The sequence below is a fragment of the Ambystoma mexicanum genome, chromosome 3q (assembly GCF_040938575.1).
Source record: "Ambystoma mexicanum isolate Mex_15411 chromosome 3q, UKY_AmexF1_1, whole genome shotgun sequence".
NCBI lineage: Eukaryota > Metazoa > Chordata > Amphibia > Caudata > Ambystomatidae > Ambystoma > Ambystoma mexicanum.
Window position 1 is genome coordinate 401,256,034 of NC_090926.1, and position 26,462 is coordinate 401,282,495.

The following is a 26,462-nucleotide window of genomic DNA, read 5'->3' on the forward strand; positions in this document are numbered from 1 at the left end:
AGACATACATCCTACCCAACCTTATGAATATGAGGTTCTACACTTTTCTTGCTCTCAAAGAGATGGGGCCTAGAGCCCTTAGAGTACCAAGTCCTAATAAAACACTTTGCAGTTGGGTAGGAGTTCTTCAAGTAGTCTGTCTGAACCAAGTGTAGTCAAAGCCACAGGCAGTTGGTATGTGTTTTAGAGTTAAAGGTAGGGGGGGCGTTAGACACAGGTTTAACCCCCCTCCCCAAACCCACCTGTGCTCTGGCGAATGCTCAGGGGCAACTTCAGAGGCTCCTGAAATCACTGGGCACTGTGCTTTGTGTATTGGTTCATTAGAGAGGGTTTAGTTCACTGGTGCAGAGGCCATCTTCGACATCAGTATTTAGGTCTGGCTAGTCAGTGGTTCTGTGCTCTGACGAGACATTTGCTAGCACTGGACAGCTGGACGACTCTGACATGATGAAGAAACGATCACCATGTTGACAACCTCACAGGATCCTCAAGACACGATGCAGGAAGAAACCGGTGATGGCCACTGAGATCAAACAGTGGAAGTAGACACTGGTGGCAGAAACAAAGAAGGTGGTCCTGCGAGACCCCTCTTCATGCTGGAAACCTGCAACTTCAGGGGGGGGGGGCGCAAGGCCTTTTGTTTCTCAAGTCTTGTCTGCTGAGTCTCAAGTCCAAACTCGGGGCGATGACTGATGGAGCAAGGAAGTCCATGAGGAAGCTGGTCAGCCTACAGGATGGTTCTGTAAGGCTTTCAAGGGCAGGCTCCTCAAGCAGGGGATCGAGCTTGGTTGTTCCCATCAGTCTAGGCAGTCGAAGACCTTCTGGAGAGCAGCGAAGGATTAGGGCTTCACCGGAACAGTAGAAGACAATGCTGGATGGCTGCAACGGCAGGTTCTGCGTTTGCAGCATCGGCTCCACTTCGAAGAGGTCTTGGCTCTAATGATAACCTGAAGAATGGCTGCAGGAGTTGTCCTCGTATCCATGGACAGCCTCCGATGACCACATGTGCCGAGCAACAGACCCACTTTGACCAGGATGTGGAGTGGGACTAGTTCCAGGCCCCACATCCGGCCACAAACACATACTACCGCTTTGCCCAGAAAAGGCAAACACGGCAAAGGCATAGAAAGGCTCGATTGAAGGACAACAAATAAAGCATGCCCAAAGGACAAAGCGAAATCTTGTGGCCCAGCCATTTTAGAGAATATGGTACTTGTAAAATGCAAAAGCACACGGTCAAAACATACTCTGCCACCAGCCTAGCTTGGGCTTCTCATGCAAAGTAACCATAAAGATGCAATATGAAAATCTAAAGTGCCACAAAGTATCCCTACCATCTTTGGTGCATTAGTCCCTGTTCCAGGTTTTGGCTTGGACCTTTGAAAGTAGCCAGCTTGTGGCCCATGATCTGTCATGCAGCTACTGCTCTCCAACATGAAGAGGGGCTTTCCTGGAGCAGAGTCTTATTCATCGCCACAATCTTCACCTGCCACCATATTATATTGTTCTTTACTGCTGCCCATCTATTGTGTCCCTGAGGGTCGCTTCTTGTTGTGGGGCCTGTGCTGGTCCTTGTCCTGTGATGCCTGGGACATCTAGTTTCAAAGTATCAGGAACCGTTGTGTCGGGAACGCTGACTAGGTGGACCAGATCCAGAACCCGAAAACTAGCACTGCATCCGTGGCCCCAGGACCTAGGCAACTAGACCATTGACTGAAGTAAGTGAGCCCAGAGAATCGGATAACCCGTTGGATGGTTTCTTGTTGAATCCGAGTAAGGGTGTGGAGGTTTAGGTGTCTGTTCCCACCCCTCCTGCCATTGGTTGCATGGGTGTAAAGTCCATCTCCCTTGCTTGGGTTGTGATCAGTGGAATTCTGGCCAGAGATTGCCAACTCCCTCCCTGATTTCCCCTATACTGTACCCCTAATCTCTTGCATTTACTTTTGTTTTCCTTCTACACTGAACATTTGCCTATGTACCTGTTAACTTTGCTAGTTCTAGTTGGCCACTTTTAAATACTTCCAACTTCCTGCAACAGGTTCTTATCTGGGGATTTTGACTCGTTGAGTCACTAGGCCTGCTTACCTTAGCAGGTTAGGAATTCTGAAGGGCTAGGGGCCTTATTTTATGAGGGAGGGTATTTGTTTCCATGGGTTTGCTAACTGTTTTTAACTCACTTTCCTGCTTACAGTCTATTTTTTTTGTTCCTAACCTGATTTTACTGTTTTAATTGTTCAATTTGATATATATGAGTTGTGGTAGGTCAGAATCAGGAGAAAGACAGAGTGGCATTTTGGCTGAATGTTTCTTTATTATAAATCACAAGAACTAAGCTGCACCTTTGCCTAAGATTCCATACCCTACGATATAAAGGAAAACATAAAGGGGTGCGCGTCAGGATGTTTTAGAAAACAAGAAAAGTCCTGTCCAGAGTCCTAAGATAACCTGAGTTCTGTGCCTACCACTGCAAAAGACAAACCTACATTTAACAAAACATACCCTTAGGCCCTGGTCCAAGCTAAAGAACGATGTCTGGTTTCTGACACCCACCCTGGTGTCTTTTTATCAACAGGGGCTTCTCGCCCACAGGCACTGTACAAGCAAACTGAATGTCTCTTCAATCTTTCTTTCCTCGACAAAGTTTAAGCAAGTATACTGAACGTTTCTTGTCCTCTTTCTCACTTGGGGACCCTTGGTTCTTGTCCCCAGTGTGAGAGTTATCCTTGTGTCCCCTAACAAAGATTCTCCTGGTGTTCTCTCTACCTGGGCAGTTCCTGGTCTTTACCCTGCTTTAGGGTTTTGTTTCTCTCACCCGACTAGGGGGTCTTGTCTCTTTCATCCTGCCTTGGTATCTGGTTTCCCTCACCCAGTCTTGGGGTCTTTTGGGCCTTGCCACCTTCCTCTTAGTTCCCCGCAGCCACCTCATACCTTTGGTCTCCATGCAGTGTTCCTCAGGAGAGCCGGTGAGTTCAACAGACGCATCGCTGCTTCTTCAGCATGCCCAAGGTCGGAGCTTGCCCTCTTCCCACTGGCAGCACCGTCTCCCCTATATATCGGTCATTCGATCCTCAACATTTGCCTGGGCTGGGTGCTTCTGGCTTCTGTCTCAGCAGGGGCTGTGAGAGTTCTGCTGTACCCCTCAGGAGAAGGTTCTCGGTCTTCTCCAGCTCCGCTGACTTCTCTTTCTCTCTTTTCAGTTCTGATTGGCTCTTTATCCCTCCCTCTGCTAGGGGGTGAGACTATCCACTGTTCTCCCGTTCCAGGCGAGGATGGTAAATACAGAGATTCAGAAACGACACCAGCAATTCAGACATGAAATTTCATGTTCTCATACAGCTTCGCTTCAATATAGCCAACAAAGATATTGGGATCTTGAGATAAGGGAGGATAACTTATATCCCTTCCTGGGGATTTTCTGTCCTCTAAGGATCCCAAAGGGGGTGGTAGCTCCCCCTTGGGGAGAGAGCACACATTCCCTAGATTTGTCAGTGCTCTGTTTGTGTCTCACTGTACCATTACACTGACCCATATCTCCTGAAGTCTTGCCTCACTGCTCTGCTACACTACTGTGATTAAGTGTCTTATATCTAAGTGTTAATTCCCCTATTCACTAACTAGTGTGACCTCCCAGAACCGTCGCACAGTACTAGGTCTGAACGTTCTTCTTAACAGCGTCCAGAATTCGGTGGCAATGACAATCGGAGCGGCCAAAGCCCTCTCGAACGTGGCGCACTACGCCAGGGAGCTGTGGTTCAAGATTGCTCCCTCGCCGTCCGGTGGGGAAGTGAAAGTTGATGCCGTCGCCCATGCCGATTTCTTCTTGGCCGCTGCGGCGACCATTGAATCCGGGGACAGCTTAGCTCTAAGGCACATCGGGCGGAATCTGGGACCCGCTACTTCTTCTCATACCGGTCCCTCTTCGCAGGAGGCGTGGACGGGTTCTTGAGCAGCGACAGTCCTTCGTCTCAGATGTAGTCCAGTAACGGTACTGATAGGACGGTCTTCCTCTTGGCCTCCCATCGTTGGTAGAGGAAACCCTCCTTCTGCTCTTCGGGGCAAAGCTGGAAAAGCGCCGATGCCCTGGCGATCATGGCATGAAAGGAGCCAATTTCGTCGGGAGGGAAGGCCCGGGCAGTGGGTGATGGGAGATCCGTCCTGTCGTCACCACCGTCGTCCAACCCCGTCCCTGCCGTAGGATGGATTCGCCTCTGTTTGTTCGGTGGGCTTCCCGACGGTCCAGCCACCGCTGGATCGTCCGCTGGGGGTAAGGGTAACCTTGTCCTTATCTCCGTACACAGGGTTTGGATAGTCATCAAGATTGCTTCTGAGTTGTCCTGTGGCATAGGCATCCGTTGCGATGGGAGCGGCGGCTGGGGAGTTTGGTTCTGTCTCCTCCACGGCCCGCGGCTCCTCGTCGGCTCCACCGTTGCTCTCTACGTCCGCCTCATCGGGATCCCTCCCGTAGGACTGGACTTCCTCGAACCTCTTGTCCAGGATCTTTGCAACGCCAGCCAGCTCATCTTCAGAGGTGGTATCTGTGTCTGTTATGGCTACCGTACCCCCCCCTCTTTCTCCTCCTGGGGTTTCACTGGCATCTTCTCGATATGCTAAAAAGATGATTCCCTCTGGGGTGGCAGGGAAACTCTAGGCCCGGAAGTCGCCTGCAATGGGGTAGCCACCACGGGCTTCGCCAGGGCCGCCACGACTCCTTCAATCGAGGCCTTCGCCGGGTGAATCAATGCCTTCATGACCTTAGGCGTGCCGAGGCCTTCACCTTAGAGGGAGGGTCGCTGACCCGCTCCCCCTTGGCTGTCTCTGTCGGGATCGACCGGGGCTTCTCCCGAAGCTTATCCGGGTTCTCCGACTTCCTCTTCACCGAGCCAGAGCCACTGGCCACATGATCTTCCCAGCAACAGACATTCAGACACTTGGATGTGGACTAGGACCAGAAACTCCCAGCCTCCACAACCGGGCTTACACAAAGACCACTTAGCCCAGTAAAATAGAATCTTTCCCCGGGAAAGAACTTCCCATGTATGGCAATTCAAAACCCGGCGGGCTGGAAGGTGGTCGAAGGATAGGTGAAAATCGCGTGGCACTCCTTTCTTAGAGTGCTAGTCACGCTTAGTAGCCATTTGCAGCAATTGCAAAAATGCATGATTAAAAAGTTTAAAACAAGGTAGAAAAATACCTGCTGCCACCAGCCCATCCTGGACACAATGCATCTGTAACCCGAAAGTTACTAAAGGAAAAGTTATAAGGATACAAGTATCCTAACTGCACTTCACTTTAAGGTGATGTGTGCAGCTTTAAAAGTACAAGATATCCGTAAGGAGAGACATGGTCTCTCAGCACTGATAGTCTTTTGGACTGATCATTTTCCCCATACAAATGAGCGCAAAGCAAGGGAAGTAAAGAGGAAGGCTTTACTTGCCTCTAAAAAGTCAGGTCAGAAGTATTAAAAGAAAGCGGAACAATAGGGTGTCCCGTAGAAGTCAATGGGAGGAAACAAACCTAAAGAAAATCTTTTCCAACACTTACTTTTAGTGCTTGCACCATATTTTAAGTGTGTGGTATGTAGGAGAATTGTTTGTGTGTGTGTATGGTAGGGTAACCTTTAGAGAACATTTCAACATAATTCAACCTACAAGAATGCTGAATCTATAATTTGCTGTCCTGTTCAGTGTGCCTGATGTTTGCAGTAAATGATTGATTCTTTCTTAATTCTCTCTATAGGCGGAATGTACCATGGAGACTTCACAGAGAAGCTAAAGTTCCTGTACAAATTGCACCTTCCGCCTGGTGAGTGATGTAGTGGTGTGCTTTAACTGCACATCAATTACTGTGGAAAACAGCTATTTTCATTATGAGTTGGAACATTGATCTTCTTGAATGATTTGCCACCTTGGACATATCAGTTACTGTCTCTCTCTTGTTATAATCTCCATGTTCTGGGGCCTATTTATTTTCATCTTGTTTGTCCTGATAACTCACAATTTTTCTCATCACGTCCATGTTCCATATTAGTTCATCCACTCTCTGCCCAACGTGTTTTTCTATTGTTCTCCTTCCTTCACCCTCTTTTCCTCCATTATGTTTCACTACAACTTTATTTAAACTATTTTACTTAGAGTTTCAATTCAAATTTTATTCAAGAGTTCCAAAAATGTGTTTTTCTACAGCTCTCAATGCTGAGGAAGCAGAGTCTGCCCTGGATGCTGCCAGTTACTTCACAGAGGATAGCAGCACAGCAGGTAATGTTCCCGATTTCAACTCTGCTTTGGCCCTGTTTAGTGTGTCCTGAAATATTAAGAGTGCATGGGTTATGGCCGATGAACCTAATGCCCCTCGCAATTCTTTGTGTTGCTGCACCTGATCACAATGCAAACTGATTTACACCATCTAAAAGACATAGTTGGTGCCTAAACGCTTACAGGCAGGATGTACTATACGCTCCACAAGTGCACACTTTGAAGGAACAAGTGTTGCCCCTCACGTCAAGTGACTTGACGTGAGGGGCAACACTTTACGCGAGAGGCGATAACCCCTGTCACCTTTCTCTCTGTGGGAATATACACAGCCAATAATAATACCACACTAACTCTCCTCTGCGTTTCTGAGAAGAGACAAACCTTTCATCAAACGCCTACAGATGGGTGGGCACCACATCACTCACAGGAGACGGTCCACCAGCTTTCCTCTAAGAGCTCATCACGTTGGTAGATGGAGGGAAAGAACACAAGCTCTTGAAGTTGAGGCCCAATTGAGATTTGCAATAGAGTAGCCGCTCTTCCTCATGCCCACCACTAACCCTATGCATGTCGGCAGGTGGTGGAGACCGGTCTTTTTGGGGAAAGGAAGGAGGAGATTTTCAACATAAGTAGTTCATTCTCTTGTGCAAAGTTTAGCAATCCTTGGAAGTCTGTATTTTCTCTCAGCACCTTCTGTTCTTTTGACAAAGATGCTTTTTGCTTTCCCTGCATAGAGCTGGTCTGTTAAACGTCAGTGGTCTTATCCTGTCGAGGTCTGGTCAGACCTTCATCTTTCTTCAGAGTTCAATAAAAGACCCATTTGATGGTTTATTTCTTATTTGTAGAGGAAACGCAAAGAAGGTTCCTACCAGAACAACAAATCCTAAATGATTTAAATTATTAGTCCGGATATGTATCTGAAGTATAACTCCAACCTTATTTGTCAGGTTAGACAGCACACATTATATAATTACACTTTTAACATTTTCGGTTTAATGAAATGTTATATTCAGTAGTTTTTGGTTATTTTATTGTATAAAGAAAAAAGCACAATCACATATTAACAGACAGTATAAAAAAAATAACAGATTGTGACAACCAAATAACAAACCCCCATGTGTGATGAGACACGGGACGCAAGTGACAAACAAATGAAATCTAATTGTCACAAACAGTCTAACTAAAGTGTTCTAAAAGCAACACAACTCCATTGCAAAGATTGTCTAAGGTTAACGCATATCACTGCATTTTGGCGGACCTTGATATTCCGCCTTCTTCAGGACCGAGAACCATAGTACAAATTGCAAGAAGGGGGCGGGGGGAAGGGAAAACATATTACCCACTGAGCTGTCACCTGACTATGGGAGTTCCCAAAAGAAAACCGACAAACGCTGGCATCTCATCAGATTCCTGAAGGTTCCAAGCGGCCCAGTTTCGATGGTGCTAGTCATCTAATGGCTCACCCAGCAGGATATTAATGGTTTTCCTCTATATAAAAATTCTGGAGAAAAGAGATATTTTGACATGAAATCAGGGCTTAAATCCCGATTTCAAGTAGTGAGGGAAAGCGGACTGGATGCTTTTATGATAACAATGTTTAGATACGAGACAGTGTACACATACCAGGATAGGTTACAAGGTGCAGTTGTCTTCTTAGGGACACCAGTGCTTGCTTGCCTATTCTTCTACGAGACGGCATGCATGGCTCACCCCATTGGTAATTCTAAATCAAAGAAAAACAGAAGTATTTTATAATCGTTTGTGAAAAAACACATGAATAGTAATATACAGTAATAGAGGAGCAGAAAAGTCTATCTCTAAACTTAAAAGTAGGGGCTGCAGCTCAGGTGTGTACACAGCCTAGGCAGTGTACTAGTATGCTTGGTGCAATGTTTAGATGGTGCTCTTCCCCGACTTTAGTCATTTTTGGGGAACATTGTTGTGGCAGAATCTATTAGAAGACATAGAGGGAAAATATTTAGTTTCTTCTGTTATTGTTTACTAGCGGAAGAAAGCAGTACAATTTTTGATTTAGGAAAAAAACAACCAAGTCGGTTGTGTACACAACTGAGCAGCAGCCTCTACTTCTAAGTTAAGAGAGAGACTTGTCTGATCCTCTCTTACTGTATATTACTATATATGCATTCCTTTGTGCTCTCTCTTTTTTCAAAACCAATTCTATAAGATCTCTTTAGAATGGATTATGTCCTCTTTGTTTTAGGTTTCAGCTGCTTCGGAAAAATATTTCTCTCGGAAGATGGCACTGTGTGTCGAGACAGTGAACTCGATGTCCCGCAAGGGCTTCCCTCTCGGCTGACGTCACCGTTGAGTGTATATATACCACGTGCAGCGCCTGTTGGCTTCAGTTCCGTTTTTCTGCAAATGCGATTGCTTAGAGAAGTACGGCGCGCTTCAGTTTTCTACGAAAACGTATTGAAAATGGCCGCGTAGGATGTAACGAATGACTGTCGATTCTGTCAGTCAATGATGGTTAAGGCCTTGAAAGTGCGCAAACTAAACTGTCGGTGGGTATGATTTTCCCCAAATCTCTGCACACTCCATCTAAATTTGGGTCGTCCGACGAGTCGAGAGATTCCTCCTCACACAAAAAAAAATCAAAAAAAGAATCCCACACGAGGAGCAGACACTCCTCGTCATCATCGAAAAAGTCAGAGAAGGCATAGATCACCTTCATCTTCCTCAGAAAGGAGCATAGTCTGCCTGATTAAATCTTCCTCCAAAGAGGAGTGGGAACTCTTAGGAAGAAGATGTGCAAAATGTTCGAGGATCATTCCCCATCCTCCTCAAAGCACAAGAAAAGTGGCCATGCTATGGTCGATGACAAGCATGAGGCCAAGGCAAAACCCTGCATGCCCCTGAGCCCTGATCATAAACCTAAGACTACTCGAGAATCTTTGAACACTCGACGAGACGAGAAATAGTTGAAGAAACCGCTGAGTTGAGGGTCAAGTCCCTCGAAGCACTAAACCAAAGTCAAGCCATCAACGCCACGGACGTAAACTCCATGAACGCCGATGCATCATTGACGCTGATTGTAGATTCTTCGACGCCTTTAACACAAAAAAGCCAGGAAAAGGTTTTTAAACCTTTACCTAAAAAGGATTTGGTTAGATCCCTAACATCTATATATGAGGGCTATGAAACCTCAGATGATACCCCTCCATATGGTCTCCAATTGGATACTACAAGTATTCAAAAAAAAAAAACTAACATACCTGAATGTTTCATTTCAGAAGAGACCAGGGTTAGAGAACTGCAGGACACCCTACAATCAGCTAGTGGGTAGACACCACTGTTCCTTCAAATTATTTTTCTCTATGTGCGGAACTGGTTGGGTGTTGTGCGCACATTATTTTCCATGTGTGCAACTGACTAATGAGGTAAGCCACTCTGTGTGCATGTGTATTTAGTGAACTACCGTGCAGAAGTGAGTTTGAAAAGGAATTTCCTCTTCCCAGCCACTGCAATTCTTGACAAATCTTACAACACATTTTCCAAACACATAGGCTAAAATAAATTATGGCATATGTGATTATACAGATAACTCATCAACCAGTCCAAGATTTCAACATCTGCCACAGCACCTTGCAAACATTTTATGGCACTGGAAAATCACTCATGTGTACTACAAAACACAAATATCTCTGGTCATAACTAACGCGGCTGTCAGGAAATTCAGACAGAATACATCATTTGCTGATGAATTAATGGCAATTAAAAGAAATGTGTCGAAAACATGCTAATAGGAGTTCAAGTGTCACTTTAATGAAGTAATTCAAGGGCCAGGAGAACATGCTTCTAATAATGTGTGTAAGGATGATAATGGCATCAGAATAACTGCACCTCAGAATATGATCAAATATTCCTGTGCCTCTGCTTACTATCCACATTACATTCTCCTGTGGGTAGTTATACCACCAGTCTACAGCTAAGAGACAGATGCAGCATACATTTTTACTCCCTAAAAAAATGAAAATGTACCTAACAAAAACAAGAACTGGATGAGAACTAACAAGTAACACCTGCTACACTCCTTGTACTGAATTCTGTATCTTATATATTTCTCACCTCGCTCATGACTATCCTGTTGACCTTCTTATATTTGATGCTTGTAACAATAGCATCCTGTACTGTATCTTCTGTTTTGCACTCAAATCTGCATCTGTATCAAATCTTTGTTTCTTTTGTAAATTGTGTATCTTATGTACATATTGTATATATTACTATGTAATACCTGCAAAATGAAGCTTAGAGTAAACTTGTAACCGTTTGCGCCCAGTTACCTGAGGGTTAGGTGCGCATTATAAATAAACAAACAAACAATGTGCATATCGTTGTTTCAACCCACAAAGCTCCACTGATATTTTTTTGAATTAGTGACCAGTTAAGCAGTGGCATACAAAGGAACACTAATATTAATGGGCACATAATAATGTCAATAGTTTTGCCCACCTTTCCGCACCACAGCCTACACAAAATTAAACATGAGCCTTACTGAGGTTTATTATGGCTCTCTGCTGAAGAAAATAACATATATATGCCTTTTAAGTTGCCTTTTAAGTTAAAAGCATCAATTCATCAGAAATACAACTGAGTGCTTTCTTCAGTAACTATGGACCCCTCTTCTGTAATTCTTTGTTATCAGTTAAATAAGATGGAGGGGGATGCTAGAGACGATATACACAGACACATGGTTATATTGAAAAGCCCTCAGCAGCTGAGCATAGAAAGAAAAAGAAGGTGCTGTTGTCTAGACGGGTACTAGACTTTCCTGTCCTTTAGCAAACAAGCAACACATTTCCTTCAGTGTACTGCCGAAACGTATCACTTATTTTTAAATAATTGCTGCGTTGTTCATCGCCCACAGCGAGTGATGATCTGTGCTCTTCCACCCATACCCTTCCCCGACCCCTGTAATAGCCTCCAATACTAGTTGATAGTGCACTGTAAAACGGAGGGATTGTAGCAGTAAACACTTGCTGGGATATTTGCAGACCCACAATACTTTGTAAGCAAGGCATATTTAATGCCACATTTTAAGAATGTCATGACCCTGAATATACACAATTATTATGCAGTGCATGCAAGATTGTTTGCAGCATACCCCACCCTTATATCATTTTGTAGGATTATGCAGTGCTCAGTGAAACCGTTTTTGTAAAGCAGCGAGTTACGATATAATGTGTGAAGGTCTATGCCCAAAGGAACTCTGAACACTTGGAAATGATGCAGATTTTGTGAAAAGCATTCTACTGTCTGAATATCCAGTACTGTGATACTATGGACGAGTAATCCCAGGTATAGGCCATACCATTATCCATTGTAGGCAAAGTAAATGATGTTGCAATGTTGCTCTCCACTTATAGGGTAATGTTAGTGATGCTAAAGTAGAAGACGCTGAACATCACATGTGTCTTATCAAAATCCTTAGAGGGCAAATTCATATTTGAGTTTTATACTGCATTAACTTGCAAGGGGCCGCTTCAAAGCACTTGCGTGACATATGTACAAAGAAGAGGAAGTATGGAATACAGTTTAAAAACAAATATATATATATTATTTTAATTAACATCACTCCAAACATTACAAACTTTGAGGATATTCGCATTTGAGCTTAACATCATTATATTCACAAGTTATGCGTCACAGTCCTCCACCCTCCCGCCCCCTTACTTCGAGCCCCTGCTTCAGTTCCACCTGCTTGCGTGTCTCCGGGCCTGTCTACCACATTGCTCTCCCTCATATCGTCTTCGCTAAGTTCGGCCTGATAATTCTAGTATATGTAATATATTGGCCTTTGTGTACCCCGGCATCCTCCATCAGTCTCTGGAAGTCTAGTGCCTCCCCCTCCTGCCATACGTCTCCGAGGGTCGCGAGACCCATCGGCTCCCAGTATCTGCGGATCCCTTTTATCATTTGCAAGTCCTCCCCAAGTCCTGTCCTTGTGCAAAAGCCTGGCTTCGGCCGTCTCTTCTTCGGACAACCATCTGGCCACATACTGGAGCTGTCCCGCCAGGTAGGATTGTCATGATCTCTGCTTCCAAAAGATCAGGACTTGCCCGACTCCCTTGGAAGCAGACCCATAACCCCGGTTCCGAGTGCCAGCCAGTCCCAATTGGGACCTTTTGGACCCTGTCCTGGCGCCAGTGGCACCAGGCTCATAAAGATGCCCAGTCCCAGCGCTGGAAGCACCGGGCTCATAATGCTTGGGTGGACTTACCTGCAGCAGACCATGCTGCTTACTTACCTGCCAGTTGAACCCCTGATCCTCTTCTGTTTGGGACTACTTTTCCTATTGGGTGGGGCAGGAGCCACTCCCTAGGTTCAGAACACTGGAACTCTTCTGGAAAGCAGGAACTCTTTTCTTACCTAGGCGTGGCTGTGGAAGGAGACACCTAAGCACTACAGGAGGCTATTTAAACCACACCCGATGGATGAATCTTGCTTTGCGTTATTCTGCAGCAGAACGCTCATCGTGTCTTCGGCTTCTGATCCTGGGCCTAAGGGAACAAAGGCTTACCATCCTGGAATCCAGTCTTCAGCAGCACCTGTAAAGACAAAGAAAGAACAGGTTAGCACTACGGTCTTCAGTGGCAGCGCATCTCTTACCTGGTCCATCGGCTGTCACCAACGCCTCGCGCTGCATTCCGGCATCTGAAAGACAAAGGCTTACCTACTCTTCGCATGCCCCGGAGGTCTTCGCACTGCATTCCGGCATCTGAAAGACAAAAGCTTACCAGCTCTTCACACGCTCCGGAGGCCTTTGGCGCTGCATCCCGCATCTGAAAGACAAAAGAAGGTGCGTTTAAAGACATTGGGCAACTTTATTACTCACGTGCCAATACTCCTTCCCACGCCGAATCCAGTGGGTATTCCAGCACCCTTCAGCTTCTCTAAAGCTCCGAACTTGTACCTGCAAGATAAAAGGGACAGTTAGTGCGCATCGTGAAGCAGCCTACAAGCGCTTACTTACGTGCTTCCAGGCGCTTCTATTCCTCACGCGGGTTCGATCCTCAACTCTCATCAGCCCGCCATCCGCCATCGCCGGAACCCTGCAAAACAAGAGATATCATTACAAAAGACTTTTAAGACATTTGAAGTGCCCAGAACTTACCGTTCGTGCAGTTAACGACGGACAGCAGTCCTCTGAGGTCAAGAGGCCTGCACCCTTATCCAGTGAAGAAACTGGTTACGGCACCCTGCCCCGAGGCAGATGGAGAGCTCGGCGTTCACTTACCTAAGGTGAGGGCGTTAACCTTTGGGGTTCTACAGGAGAAGAGAAAGGGAAGAGGAGAGAGGCACCCAATAACCCCAGTTCATTAATCCCATATTTTCTATCTGCAGACATCTTACTCTTCGAGTCAGACATACAGTGCACAGAGGTCCAGCCCAAAGAGCCAACCGTGTGTTACACATCACCTTTGAAGATACGGCATTCACCCAGTCAAGACCGGCGCCTCTGCGGGAATCAGGTGAGCGTTGCAGAACGCAAAGCCAACCGCAAAACTCCCACCCAGGCGCTATGGAAACCTCGGATACCGACCAGCTAGCCCAGTTACTTGGGGAACTAAGAGCAGAAGTGCATGCAGCCTGTCAGGAAACGAATGCTCTAAGAAGGGAACTTATTATTTCCAAGGAGCGAACCGACGATCTCGCTAGACAATTGCTACAGTCACAAGCCGGACAAACTCCGTTACCCGCATCAGGGGCAAATCTTCCTTCAACATCCTCTACGAACCCAGTGCAGATCAACCTACTTGGGAATGTACCTCTGGCTCCGCCCGAACGATTTTCTGGTGACCCAAAGAGGTTTGCAGTATTTATCAATCAGTGCCGGTTGCACTTCTTATGCCGGCCAGCAGCCTTTCCAACTGATCAAGCTAAGGTAGCTTTCGTGCTTTCGTACCTTAGTGGCAATGCGGCAGACTGGTCGATCCCTCTAGTTAAAGGATAGTTCCGGGACTTTTTTTTTATTGTCCCTACGGTTCGGCCATGTGTTTTTAAGCATAAATCGGTAGATCGTAGAAAACTTTCCTATGGACCTTACCCGACTTTTCGTCCATTAACGCACCCGAAATCAGCCGCCATTTTCTGATAATCCTATCATTTCCCCCCATCGCCCTGGCTCACCTGCTTTTGCGGCACTAAATCAAATCCCCCGCCCCTGAAACAGACTTTATCAAAACATTCATATTCCCCGCCTCTATCCGTGACGTGACTGTGCTGCGTAGGCAAACGCGCCCAGGCGTCTTATACGCGACTACACACAGAACCCGGAAACCAACACAGATTAGCTCACAACACAGCGCGCCACAATTCGGAATATGAAACTGTACTTTTAAATCAAACCGCAAGATTGTAAATTTGGTAAAGTACATTTATTTGACATCAAATGTTTAGAGAATATTCAGCGATTTGCATTTTTATTTGCTCATGTTCCAAAAAGTTCGTTTTGAGGCACGCGATGTTCCTTTGCTGTACACAGGGTCTTAGATCATCTCACAATACAGCGCCACAATTCGGAATATGAAACTGTACTTTTAAATCAAACCGCAAGATTGTAAATTTGGTAAAGTACATTTATTGGACATCAAATGTTTAGAGAATATTCAGCGATTTGCATTTTTCTTTCCTCTCGATCCAAAATAGTTCGCCTTGAGGCAAGCGATGTTCGTGTGCAGTACACAGGGTGTTGGTTTACGATAAAATAAGCTCTTCAGTCGCACTGATAATCGCATGGCTGTTCCAACAACGAGGCACTAGGCCACCACAACTGTCTGTATGTTGCATCTAGCCGTTAGTACCGCGTAAGGGCATACTTGTACTTGGCGATCGTCCCATAAAATGGTCAGGGTGGTAACGTTGTTCACGCGGAGAAGCAACTGGCGGTTATAAAAGCCATCCGCCGGTGTTTGGTACTCGTGACACATACAATAATGAAGGATGTACCTGTTTTAAAAACATAAAAAATGAAATTAGTCTCACCATCCATCAGATCTTTATTAAAATTATTCATTTTATATATTAGGTCGGGAAATTATTTCATAGCTAGGACAGTGCAACTGGGTTTTATACGTCAAGGGGGGGCTGTAGGATACTGAGACAGTCCCCCAGTGCAGGGGTTGACAGGGAGGCAGTGCAGGTGGAGAGTGGAAGGGCCCAGGACCGAGGTCGCAGACAGTGGACCAGTTGTAGCAGGGGAGAGGGAGAGAGAAAGCAGAAGCAAAGAGGAAGGTTTTGAGGTGCTTCTGTAAAAGGAGATGGTTCTCCTCAAGATAGTGCGCGGTACAAAACAATATGCCACATAGAACGAACAAGTACAACTTACCCCGTCTTTAAAGCTACTGTATAGTAATTAAATTGCGGTATAAACTCATCTAAAGAGTTACTTACATTATATTTGCATTTTCCATTGTGTCTGTGCGTAGGGCAGCCCCGAAATACCACTCCTTCTATGCCGACGTTATTTCTTCTAATGAACGAACATTAAATGGCTTTCGTTTCTGAAATTATATTCATTATCGTTTCTTACGTTATTGCCCCACACCCCCAAAAAGAAGTCTTTCGGGATGGTCCCGGCCTGTCAAGGTCAAATAACAATAGAACCTTTTACTGAGTCGTTGGCCATTCCGGCACCCGAGCAAAAAATCAAAGCAGCTGACCTTCACTTTGAACGAGCACACATTCCTATTTAGCTACATTCAGTGTAAGGCCATCTCACAGGACTTGAAATTTACACTCCATCTTTGCATTTTGTCTGCGTGCATTTGCAGCCCCAGAGAACTATAAATACGGAGACATTCTATATTTTTTGAAAAATGATTTATATTACTGTTTGGTTTAATTTAATGCGCAAATGAACAAGGTTGGATAGACACATTGCATGTACATTGAGCAATCACTTTTATTTACACAATACATAGCTACACATATTCAATGGGCCTGCAACATGAGGAGACTCCAGAGCAAAGTCACAGGTGACACCCGGGTGGTTCGCACAACTGCACGGTGAAGGGAGGGGCAACGGTGGAGAGACATATTGCATGTACACTGAGCAATCACTTTTATTTACACATTACATAGATACACATATTCAATGGGCCTGCGACATGAGGAGACTCGAGAGAACAGACAATCAAATTACAATCATTTAAACCGTGATGTGTATTTCTCAATGAGCTCTGCTTTAGGTGGACATGGAACAGAGGCAATGTTGGGTGGCAATGCAGTTGTCCCCTGCACAGGTTCGTTCACAACTCCATGTATGTGCCTATCTAGGACATCAACAATAAGTCTCTCAATAAACTCATATTGCATATCCTGAAACACTGGTTTGATCACCCATTGTTTACTTCTTTTAGTGAAGGCCTTATTGTAGCGAAGCGTCCCTAAAGTTCCGGTCGTCCTACTTTGTTGACGGCCAACATTATGGTTATGTGCCAAGACCGCTAGAAGAGTCCGATTTATCATGCCCTCCATGCCAAAATGCAATCGTTTTGGCCTGTACTTTAGGCACATATTGTGGAACACCTCCAAATCTCCTGTGTGGCAGAATTCCGTGAGTCCCCTCAAATCTCTTGTTATAGTTTTATCAAATACAATCTTTTCAATGGCTTTGTGAGTGGGTGATGAAGGAATCAACCACTTCTTCTTCCGTGCCTCCTCTGTGGACAAATGGCCATGGTCACAATTGTGGAAATGTTGGTTTGTGGTTCAGCGGTGAACGTTGCTACAGTGTAGCATTACTGACCGCCATTTTTCCAGTAGAATTTCCAACTTGGACCACTGTGAAATACCTTGCATATCTTTTTTTTTACCTGCAGCCGACATTTTTTTATTGATTGTTTTTGCAAGATGCCAAACGTCAAATTGGTGATTTATATTTTTGTACTCTTCTCTCATTGTCTTGGCAATTGAAACGTGTCTGTCCGTGGCTATCAGGTCGATCACCATTCCCCGCGATTGTAGTTCTTGCAATGATGCTACAAAGCCAACTTTCTCCATGGCCACTGAGGATGTACTTTGTGACACCTGCACGACCACCGAACTCTCAATTTTCTTACTTTCCATGTCCTGAAAGTGGTAGGTGCAGTACTTGGCTGAAAATCCTGGGCTGTCGCACTGTCCATCACCGGCTAGCCTGAACCGTTTGCCCGCGAATGTACTATCAATAGACATTTTTTCCATTCTCCAAGCTTCGCTAATGGCTGGAAATAGATAATCGGTTTGGTATTTGTAGAACTGAGTTTTCGCAATGAAATGGTTTCCCACAAACTGAAAGAAAGACTCTAACTTTTTAAAACTTGAACCACTAAAAAGTGCAGCCGCTGCACAAAGTAGATTGCCTGCTGGCAGTTGCCCCAGCATGGGTTGTGCAGACCATGAGAAAGGATGATATTTTGTACAGGTGGCATGTATTTTAAGGTTAGTGCCTCGAATTGCACGAGTCACATTAATCAATGGCTCCCCACATACTTCCCCACCAACCGAATGCCCACATTTCATCCGAATAATAATATCAATCAAACAACTATCGAATACAATGAATTTGGCCTCTTTCCTTATACTGTCACTCTGCATCCCAGCTGGTTCGGCCTGTAACGTTGAGGACATGTCACTCACATGAAAGGTAGAATCTCTGATATCGTCTTCCGCTATGTTCAGTGATATTGATGGTGTTTCATTGTCGTCCACTTCATTCTCTTCCATTGCAACATCTGTTCCTTCTCCGGCGATGGGTGAATAAAACAATTTCTTCAACTTTCTCGCGGTCTTAGTTTTTGCGGGTGTGGATTCTGTGAATTGATCTCCGACTGCATCCGAACTACCAGGAGGACATTCACTATCAATGGCTGGATGTGGTATAGCTCCGTTGTCAATCACTTCATATTCTTCCCATTGGCACGATGCATCTCCAGTCTCAAGTCCCTGTCAAAAGGTTTGACAACCAACATCTCTCGTTCGCTTCACTGTCTGTGTAGATCTAGTTCGTACACCCACTCGCAACTAGAGGACAGATTGGAAAAGGGATGTTCAGTTTAAACACAACTTACAGTATTGAACTATTAACAGTGAAAAACAACATTATATAGTGACCAGGACACTAACCTTCTTTTGCTTTCTTTTCTTTGAAAATTTCTTGCCTCAAACTTCAACATCAGGACGCTGTTGCTCCGACTCGTGTGTGCATGTCTCCACTTCCTCTTGCGTTGCAACGACTATATTTTCATGATAAGCACATCCATCACGCACTGACGCTCCATCGACTCCCTGAAACATAGAACTTTCATTAGTATGTATAATAATATTGAAAACACAAAATGTACTTGGGGACCAATACCCACGTACATCTCAATAGCAAAACACGAATGAACGCTTTGTGTAGAACATTCAAACGACAATTATTCACGCATTGTTGATCTAGTTAGATGGAACTGTCAAGATCCATACCTCGGGCTCCTCATAGACTTCCATTGATGATATTATTGAAGATGATGCTTCAGTGACTCCCTGAAACACAGTAATTGCATTAGTATGGTCTTCTATTTTGTTAAAAAGAACATAAACTTTGTGCAGGCGTCAACGGCTCATCTAAATAGACCTGCACAAATGATCAGTTGTCTAAAATAAATAATGGATATCTAAATATGATTCGATTTGCTCGATCGTTGGAAGTGTCACCACCCAGAGATCTGCATCAACTACTAGGGGTGATGTTCTTGTAGAAGAAGCTCCGTCATCTCCCTGAAACATAGTACTTGCGTTAATAAAGAAGGAAGTATAGCGGATGTAATCACGTCATATGATTTCGCTTGATCGAACTGTCAGTATCCATACCTCGAAATGCATAAGAACATCAAGGGACGATGTAACTGCGGTGCACACTTCCGCAAGCTGTTGCGCCGATCAGTAACTGCATGCTCCCCCTTCTTCTTGGACTAATGCTCCATCGACTCCCTGAAACATAGGACTTTCATTAGTAATGAACACAATATTGAAAAAAGAAGACACATAGGAGGGCGACGACAGAAGGACATATCAATGGCTAAAAACGAAAGAAACATTGTGTGTAACAATCACGCTACAAGAATGCAAGATCTGATGATCTCCATCGATGGAACTGTCCGGAAACGTACCTCGAGCATCTGAGTGACATCAACGGTTGTCGTCAATGCGTTGGACTCCTCAGCATCTCCCTGAAAGACAGTACTTGCATTATTTTGGATAACAATAATTATAACTGAAAACAAAGACTAGAGGACGAGTTCAAGGGTGTACCATTAGGTAAAATAATCACACGATAAATTAAAACTATTGATTTACATGCCTAAAACAAGTCAGTGGCAGAATAGCTAAGTAAGATTACCCGATAGGCGCTTGAAGTGGCTGATGACTGCAATAACGACACAGATGGAGAATCTTCCGCCTTCATATTGAGTGGATACATAAATGGGGAAATTATTGTTAGCTAATGCTACACACTACCGCAAGGCCGAGAGATAAATACGTAAACTTGACTCACCAGTGGAGGGATGTGGACGAATAGAGTGGGAATAGCGGTTGAGAGCAATTTTCGCTTCACTTGCGGTGTGTTCTTCTTTATTAGCAATGATGTGGAGTACATGTCAGAGGTAAAGTGCCTGCTGCAGATGCGGTATCGATCACCCCTCTTGTCCGCAAAGACTTCTAGGACTCTACTTTCAAGCTCAGACGGTGGATATCCGCAATATTGGACCCATTCTCTTATCTGATCTATTGTCTTAGGGAAAACATGCATTATAGTACCTTCAGATTTACTATGAGTCTTCGAAGGGCAACCGCCAATGGAACAGGCAGGCATTGTGGAAAGTTCTGAAAAGTAAAGATCAACAATTCTCTATGAATACCAATGTGTTAAAAAATAAAATGACACATAAAAGGTTCAATGCAAGGTTCGTTTTGGTTCTTGGAACTATACACGTTATTCACATGCGGATAAGTATTTGAATAACTTTAAAAAAATAGAAAAATAATTTGACTAAACTCAGAACATGTGACTAGTTCCTTGCATGTACTGTCTTGAACGAAAAGAAATTGGACGCAAAATGATTATGGTACATGGCCTTACCTTGACGAACAAACAGTTAGATGCAGGGATCAGAGTAGTTTCTTGTCGTAGAACAGGGAGCAGTTCACAGGTTGCAAACTGACGAGTTTCCTCGAAGTGGTCACGGAAGTTCACAGAGACGAAGAGCAGATAACCAGCACCTTCACGGGTTGACTAGCAAAGCGCAAAGAAGTTCTCATTAGAAATATGAAGTGGGTTATAAAGAATTCGAAACAGGGGTGGGTTTGTGAATGAATGACGTGAATATGTCGTGGCATTATGCGGTTTGCAGGGGGGCGTCCAGCGTGAGGGGGGATGCTTGGCAGGAGACACGGGGTCTGGAGGTAGACATGGGAACAACAACCCATGCTCTATAGACCACTTTGAAGTGTACATGGTCTTTGGCACCTCTTGGCCTTTATCGCTCCCTGACAGCTCCACTTGCCAGCGCAAGTACCCCAGTGCGAACTGCCTTTGATAGGGCGGGGGGCTGGATTGGGGCGGTGGTCGTGCAGACAAGACACAGAAAGACTTGTGAATGGAGACACACTTATGTGGATTGCAGGGGGGCGTCCAGCGTGAGGGGGGATGCTTGGCAGGAGACACAGGGTCTGGAGGTAGACATGGGAACAACAACCCATGCTCTATAGACCACTTTGAAGTGTACATGGTCTTTGGCACCTCTTGGCCTTTATCGCTCCCTGACAGCTCCACTTGCCAGCGCAAGTACCCCGGTGCAAACTGCCTTTGATAGGGCGGGGGGGTGGATTGGGGGGTGGTCGTGCAGACAAGACTCGTTTGCCGCAGGGCCTCACCAAGGAGAGGCCATCTAACTGCATGTAAGAGGCAGGCTGCAGGATCTAGTACATGGAAGGCAGGGGGGTGAGTTTATAAATACCTCAGCCTCCCAGGAGAATATATGGGTGCAGTTCACCCTGGAGACCCTGGATGCCTAGGCAGTTAGTCAGCAGCAGGCTGGCCTGTGGTGGCAAGGCGGCACGGGCCAGAGGGGGTCATCTCTGTACCCGGTGCCCAAAAGGATGATTTATTATGATCAACCATATTGATTATTTACCTATAACCATGTTTTGTATCAATAAAATCCAACGGCCTTTTATTGCCAACGCTTGAACAAAGTGGTGTGGTAAGTATTTTTGGGGGAGGAGGCAAGGCCGGGAGGCTTGATGCCAACCCGCAAAATAACATATGTATGTCTGCTGCATATGGGTTCAACGGTTATGTGGATTGAAGGTGGGCGGCCAGCGTGAGGGAGGATGCTGGCCGGAGACATGTGGTGTGAAAAGACAAGGCACAGGAAGACTATTCAATGGAGACACACTAGATTCATTTAAAAAATCAAAACAACCATTGTTAAAATATATGTTGGGTTTTATTTTAGATCTTAATTTCAATTGAACATAAATAATAAACATTACACATTGTAAAGTTCCGGTTGCAGCACATCCAGGGAAAATCCGCGGTATTGTCCACTGTCGCTGGGGAAATGTTGTCTAATGGCAAGTACCGCACAGGCAGGTATTACTCTCCGAACGCGGTGTCCGAGCCTCCCGTGAAGCCACCAAGTGAAGCAACGATAGGCCACCAGCCTGTAAAACCTGTGAAAATGAAAGATGCAAACTGTATTAAAATGACAAAACTTTCTTATCACTGTCGATTCAGGTAAAAAATGTCATTCTGCTTTGAAAAAAATTCTATCTAGAAAATGCACAATATGGAACCAATTTACATGCATTCGAATGATATGTAGATGTAATTTTATATGTGGGAGACGACCATGAAATAGTAGTGGCATCACTGATATCACAACTAGAGTATACTTACTCGTTACTCGGATTACGCGGACGAACAGTGCCGCGAAATTCGTGCATAAGCACCATCATCATCCTCAACACGGTCCGTGAGAGGCAGGCTTCCCTGAACTCTGGCAGCTCGGTGATGCATTGCGGACTTGGCTCGCCTTCCGAAATGTAGGCCAAGCACCCGGAATTTTCACGGCAGCAGCAGTTCTCCTCAGTTGGCATTAGCTCGCACTGATTGCACGTGCACCAGGTGGAGACGCCGTCCATGCGACATGGTCCAGGCTCTTCATCCGTTGACTGGTCCTCCCAACTGCCGTCCGAATCCCCATCGTTTCCGCGTGCTTGCCTTTCCAGTAGTTCTTCCTCGGTGTACTCGGGCTCGTACATATACGGCATTATTGTAGCCATTGTGTGGTAAAGAAAGTAAAATAATTTACAGAGATGGTACAGGTGTTCACAAGGCCTAGAAGCGGCGAAGGTAGCTGACCAGAGCACAGAAACGAGTCACAGAATACTCAAAGTACCACAGAGAGAAAAATGGAATCGAAAATCTGCTGCTGTGTGTTGTGAAACGGTGTGTTTATACTTATTGAGGAAAGAGGCGTCCTGCCATTTCCATGGCGACACGTCATTAGCTGAGGCGCAGCGTTTGTTGACACGAAACGTGCTTTGGCGTTGGGAAATGGGCGTTATGTGTCTGCTGATGTCAGGCTCAGGGGCGGGGGATTTGATTTAGTGCCGCAAAAGCAGGTGAGCCAGGGCGATGGGGGGAAATGATAGGATTATCAGAAAATGGCGGCTGATTTCGAGTGCGTTAATGGACGAAAAGTCGGGTAAGGTCCATAGGAAAGTTTTCTACGATCTACCGATTTATGCTTAAAAACACATGGCCGAACCGTAGGGACAATAAAAAAAAAGTCCCGGAACTATCCTTTAATCAAGATGATCCGGTTCTCCATGATTTTCAAGCTTTTCAGCTCAGTATGGAAAAACTGTTTGCAAGACATTCACAGGGGCAGGCCTTGGACAATGAGCTCCTTTCATTGCGACAGGGTAATCAAGACCTTTTGGCTTATATTGCGTCTTTCAACAGACTGATAGTGGAAACTCGATGGCCTGAGGACAAAAGGATTACGCTGTTTTATAGAGGTCTACGTGGAGAGCTCAAAGATGTGTTAGCCCAAGTAGTGAATCCCCCGCAAGACTGTTCGGACTATATTGACTTAGTCGTTCAAATTGACCACAGACTGCAGAACAGGAAGGCCGATCGTTCCAAGTTTGATGCTCGAGTATTTTCCAAAGCACCAACTCCTACCAAAGGAGTAGACTCCGGGGAACCCATGCAGATAGGGGGCCTGAAAGGACCACTAACACAAAAGGAGCGGGAAAGGAGAAAATAGCTGCAATTATGCCTCTATTGCGGAAACTCGGGGCACTTTCTTCGAGACTGTCCGGTGAAACCAGCCAAGAAGGCAGTAGGAGCTGCAGTTACCAGGGTCACAAACTCTGAGCAGGGAAACAACCTCGCCCGACAAGAATAGAGGTCCTCTTGCCGAGCGTTAAAACCAGTTCCGTGACCTCGCATTTCGTGATACCTATGGTCCTCATTAGCCCTGAACATCCTGATCGAGTACATGCGATTGAAGCTTACGTCGACAGCGGTGCCATCGGCAATTATGTGGATCATGAAATGGTTTTGAGGATGAATCTGACTCTTTGTCCAAAGGCTGTAAAGGACGTCATTACTATGGTGGATGGTACGGAGATAGCCTCCGGACCAGTAACGCATACCACCTAAGAAGTGACGCTAGTAAGTCAAGATGGGCACCATGAGAAGATCGTGTTCGATGTGATCAAGGCCCCTCAGTTCCAGATTATTCTAGGAATTCCTTGGTTAGAGAAGCACAATCCTCAGATCGATTGGCGAGCAAGAACGGTTCAGTTTCCAGAATGTGTCTCTACTTGTCACCCTCGACCTGGTGTTGCACTGGCAGCAATTTCCTCGGAGGCTCCCGAGTTACCTCCTGAATACCTAGAATTCCAAGATGTTTTCCGGAAGGATCAGGCTAACTCTCTACCTCCTCATAGGTCTTATGACTGCCAGATAGATCTGATACCTGGATCTACTCCTCCTTGTAGTAGAATGTATGCCCTCACCGAGCCTGAGAATCTTCACCTCCGACAATACCTGGATCAATACCTAGCGAATGGGTTTATTCGTCCTTCCAAGTCCCCTGCTTCCTCAGCTTTGTTCTTCGTTCCAAAAAAAGAAGGGGACCTTAGAACTTGTATAGATTATCGCGCCCTGAACCAGATCACCGTTAAGAATAGATATCCGTTACCTTTGATCCCTGAACTCCTGGACCAAGTCAGAAAAGCATGCATATATACAAAGCTGGATCTTAGAGGAGCCTACCACTTGGTACGAGTAAAAGAGGGCGATGAATGGAAGACGGCATTCCGCACCAAGTATGGGCTATTTGAATATCTGGTCATGCCCTTCGGACTTTGCAATGCCCCGGCCGCCTTTCAATATTTTATGAACGATGTCCTCAGAGAGCTCATAGATGTGTGTGTTGTTGTTTACATTGACGACATCCTCGTTTATTCTTCATCGGAAACTGAACATCGGAAACACGTGAAAATGGTCCTCGAGAGATTGCGTCAACACAAACTTTTCACTAAGTTGGAAAAATGTGTTTTCAACGTGACTGAAGTTGAATTCTTGGGATTCATATTATCACCTAGCGGAGTGTGTATGGATTCAAAGAAGGTCGATGCAATTCTCAAATGGCCATCGCCATCCTCCGTAAAAGGTGTTCAAAGCATGTTAGGCTTCGCTAACTTTTACCGCAGGTTTATCCCCAAATTCTCTCGAATAGTCCAGCCCATCACCGCCTTGTTGAAGAAAAACAAACGTTTTGAATGGTCTACCTTGGCGGAACAAGCTTTCCAGAATTTGAAGACTAGATTTATCTCTGCACCGATCTTAAAACATCCTCGCCCAGAACTCCCCTACATCGTTGAAACTGATGCTTCGAGCCTTGCCATGGGGGCAGTTCTATCACAAAAGGACCAAGTAACCAATCAGTTGCATCCCGTGGCATTTTGGTCCCGCAAATTCTCGCCTCCTGAAATCAATTACACTATTACTGATAAGGAACTTCTAGCTATCAAGTCCGCCTTTAAGGCTTGGCGGCATTATCTTCTGGGGGCCCGACACACCGTTACTGTGATTACAGATCACCGAAACCTGCAATATTTGAAAACCGCAAAAGCTCAATCCTCTAGGCAACTCCGTTGGGCACTATTCTTTGCCGAGTTTGACTTCATAATTACCTATCGACCTGGTACAAAAAACGGTAAAGCTGATGCCCTTTCTCGGATGGGAGTGGAAGAACATTTGATCAATCCTAAACCTGTACCTATCATTCCCGAACAAAGAATTCTAGGTGTAATCGCCACACAATCCATAGAGGAAGTTAAGGATAAAGCCAGGCTACTGGTAACTCCAGCAGACATACAGAATTGGCATCTGCAGGGAAAGGACTTTACGGTGAAGGACAACCTATTATATTTCCAAGAACGGTTATACCTGCCCAGCACAGATTTACAGAAAAAGGTAATCTCTTGTTATCACGATTCTTTAATGGAAGGACATCCCGGTATGACCAAGACCTCGGAAAAGATCAAGCGCTACTTCTGGTGGCCGTCTTGGAAAAAAGATATCAGAAACTTTATAATGTCCTGTGGAGTATGCGCCCAAAACAAGAGTCAAAAGGAAAAACCAGCCGGCCTCTTACGCCCTACTGACATCCCGCCTCACCCTTGGCATACGCTTTCTATGGACTTCATCACCGATCTACCTCCATGCTCCGGATACAATACGATCCTAGTAATCGTGGACCTGTTCTCCAAGATGGCGCATTTCATTCCACTCAAAGGCTTACCAACAGCAGCAACTCTGGCCCGAGATTTTCTCTAAAACATCGTCCGACTGCACGGTTTTCCTTCAGTTCTAATTTCGGATCGAGGTAGTCAATTTATTTCTCATTTTTGCCGAAGTTGCTGTCGGTCGGCTCAAATTGATGTGAGACTTTCGACCAGCCACCACCCTCAAACCGACGGACAAACCGAGAGGACCAATCAAACTCTGGAACAGTATTTGCGCTGCATGCTACAACAAACTGAAAAAACTTGGAAAGATATCCTTTGGATAGCCGAATATGCCTACAATAACTCTGTCCACTCGGGAACTGGGAAGACCCCGTTTTTTCTTTTATA

General features: G+C 45.3%; 1 protein-coding gene across 3 annotated transcripts in view; it reads left to right on the plus strand.

Annotated features, from left to right (window-relative positions):
- LOC138582632 (TBC1 domain family member 9B-like) overlaps positions 1-26,462 on the plus strand; it is a 1,499,720-nt gene that overhangs the window by 1,235,167 nt on the left and 238,091 nt on the right. For all 3 annotated transcript variants that reach the window (XM_069654093.1, XM_069654091.1, XM_069654092.1), the window contains exons 17-18: positions 5,737-5,802; positions 6,183-6,254. In XM_069654093.1, the coding sequence (XP_069510194.1) occupies positions 5,737-5,802; positions 6,183-6,254 (138 nt within the window). The remainder of the gene's footprint in view (positions 1-5,736; positions 5,803-6,182; positions 6,255-26,462) is intronic.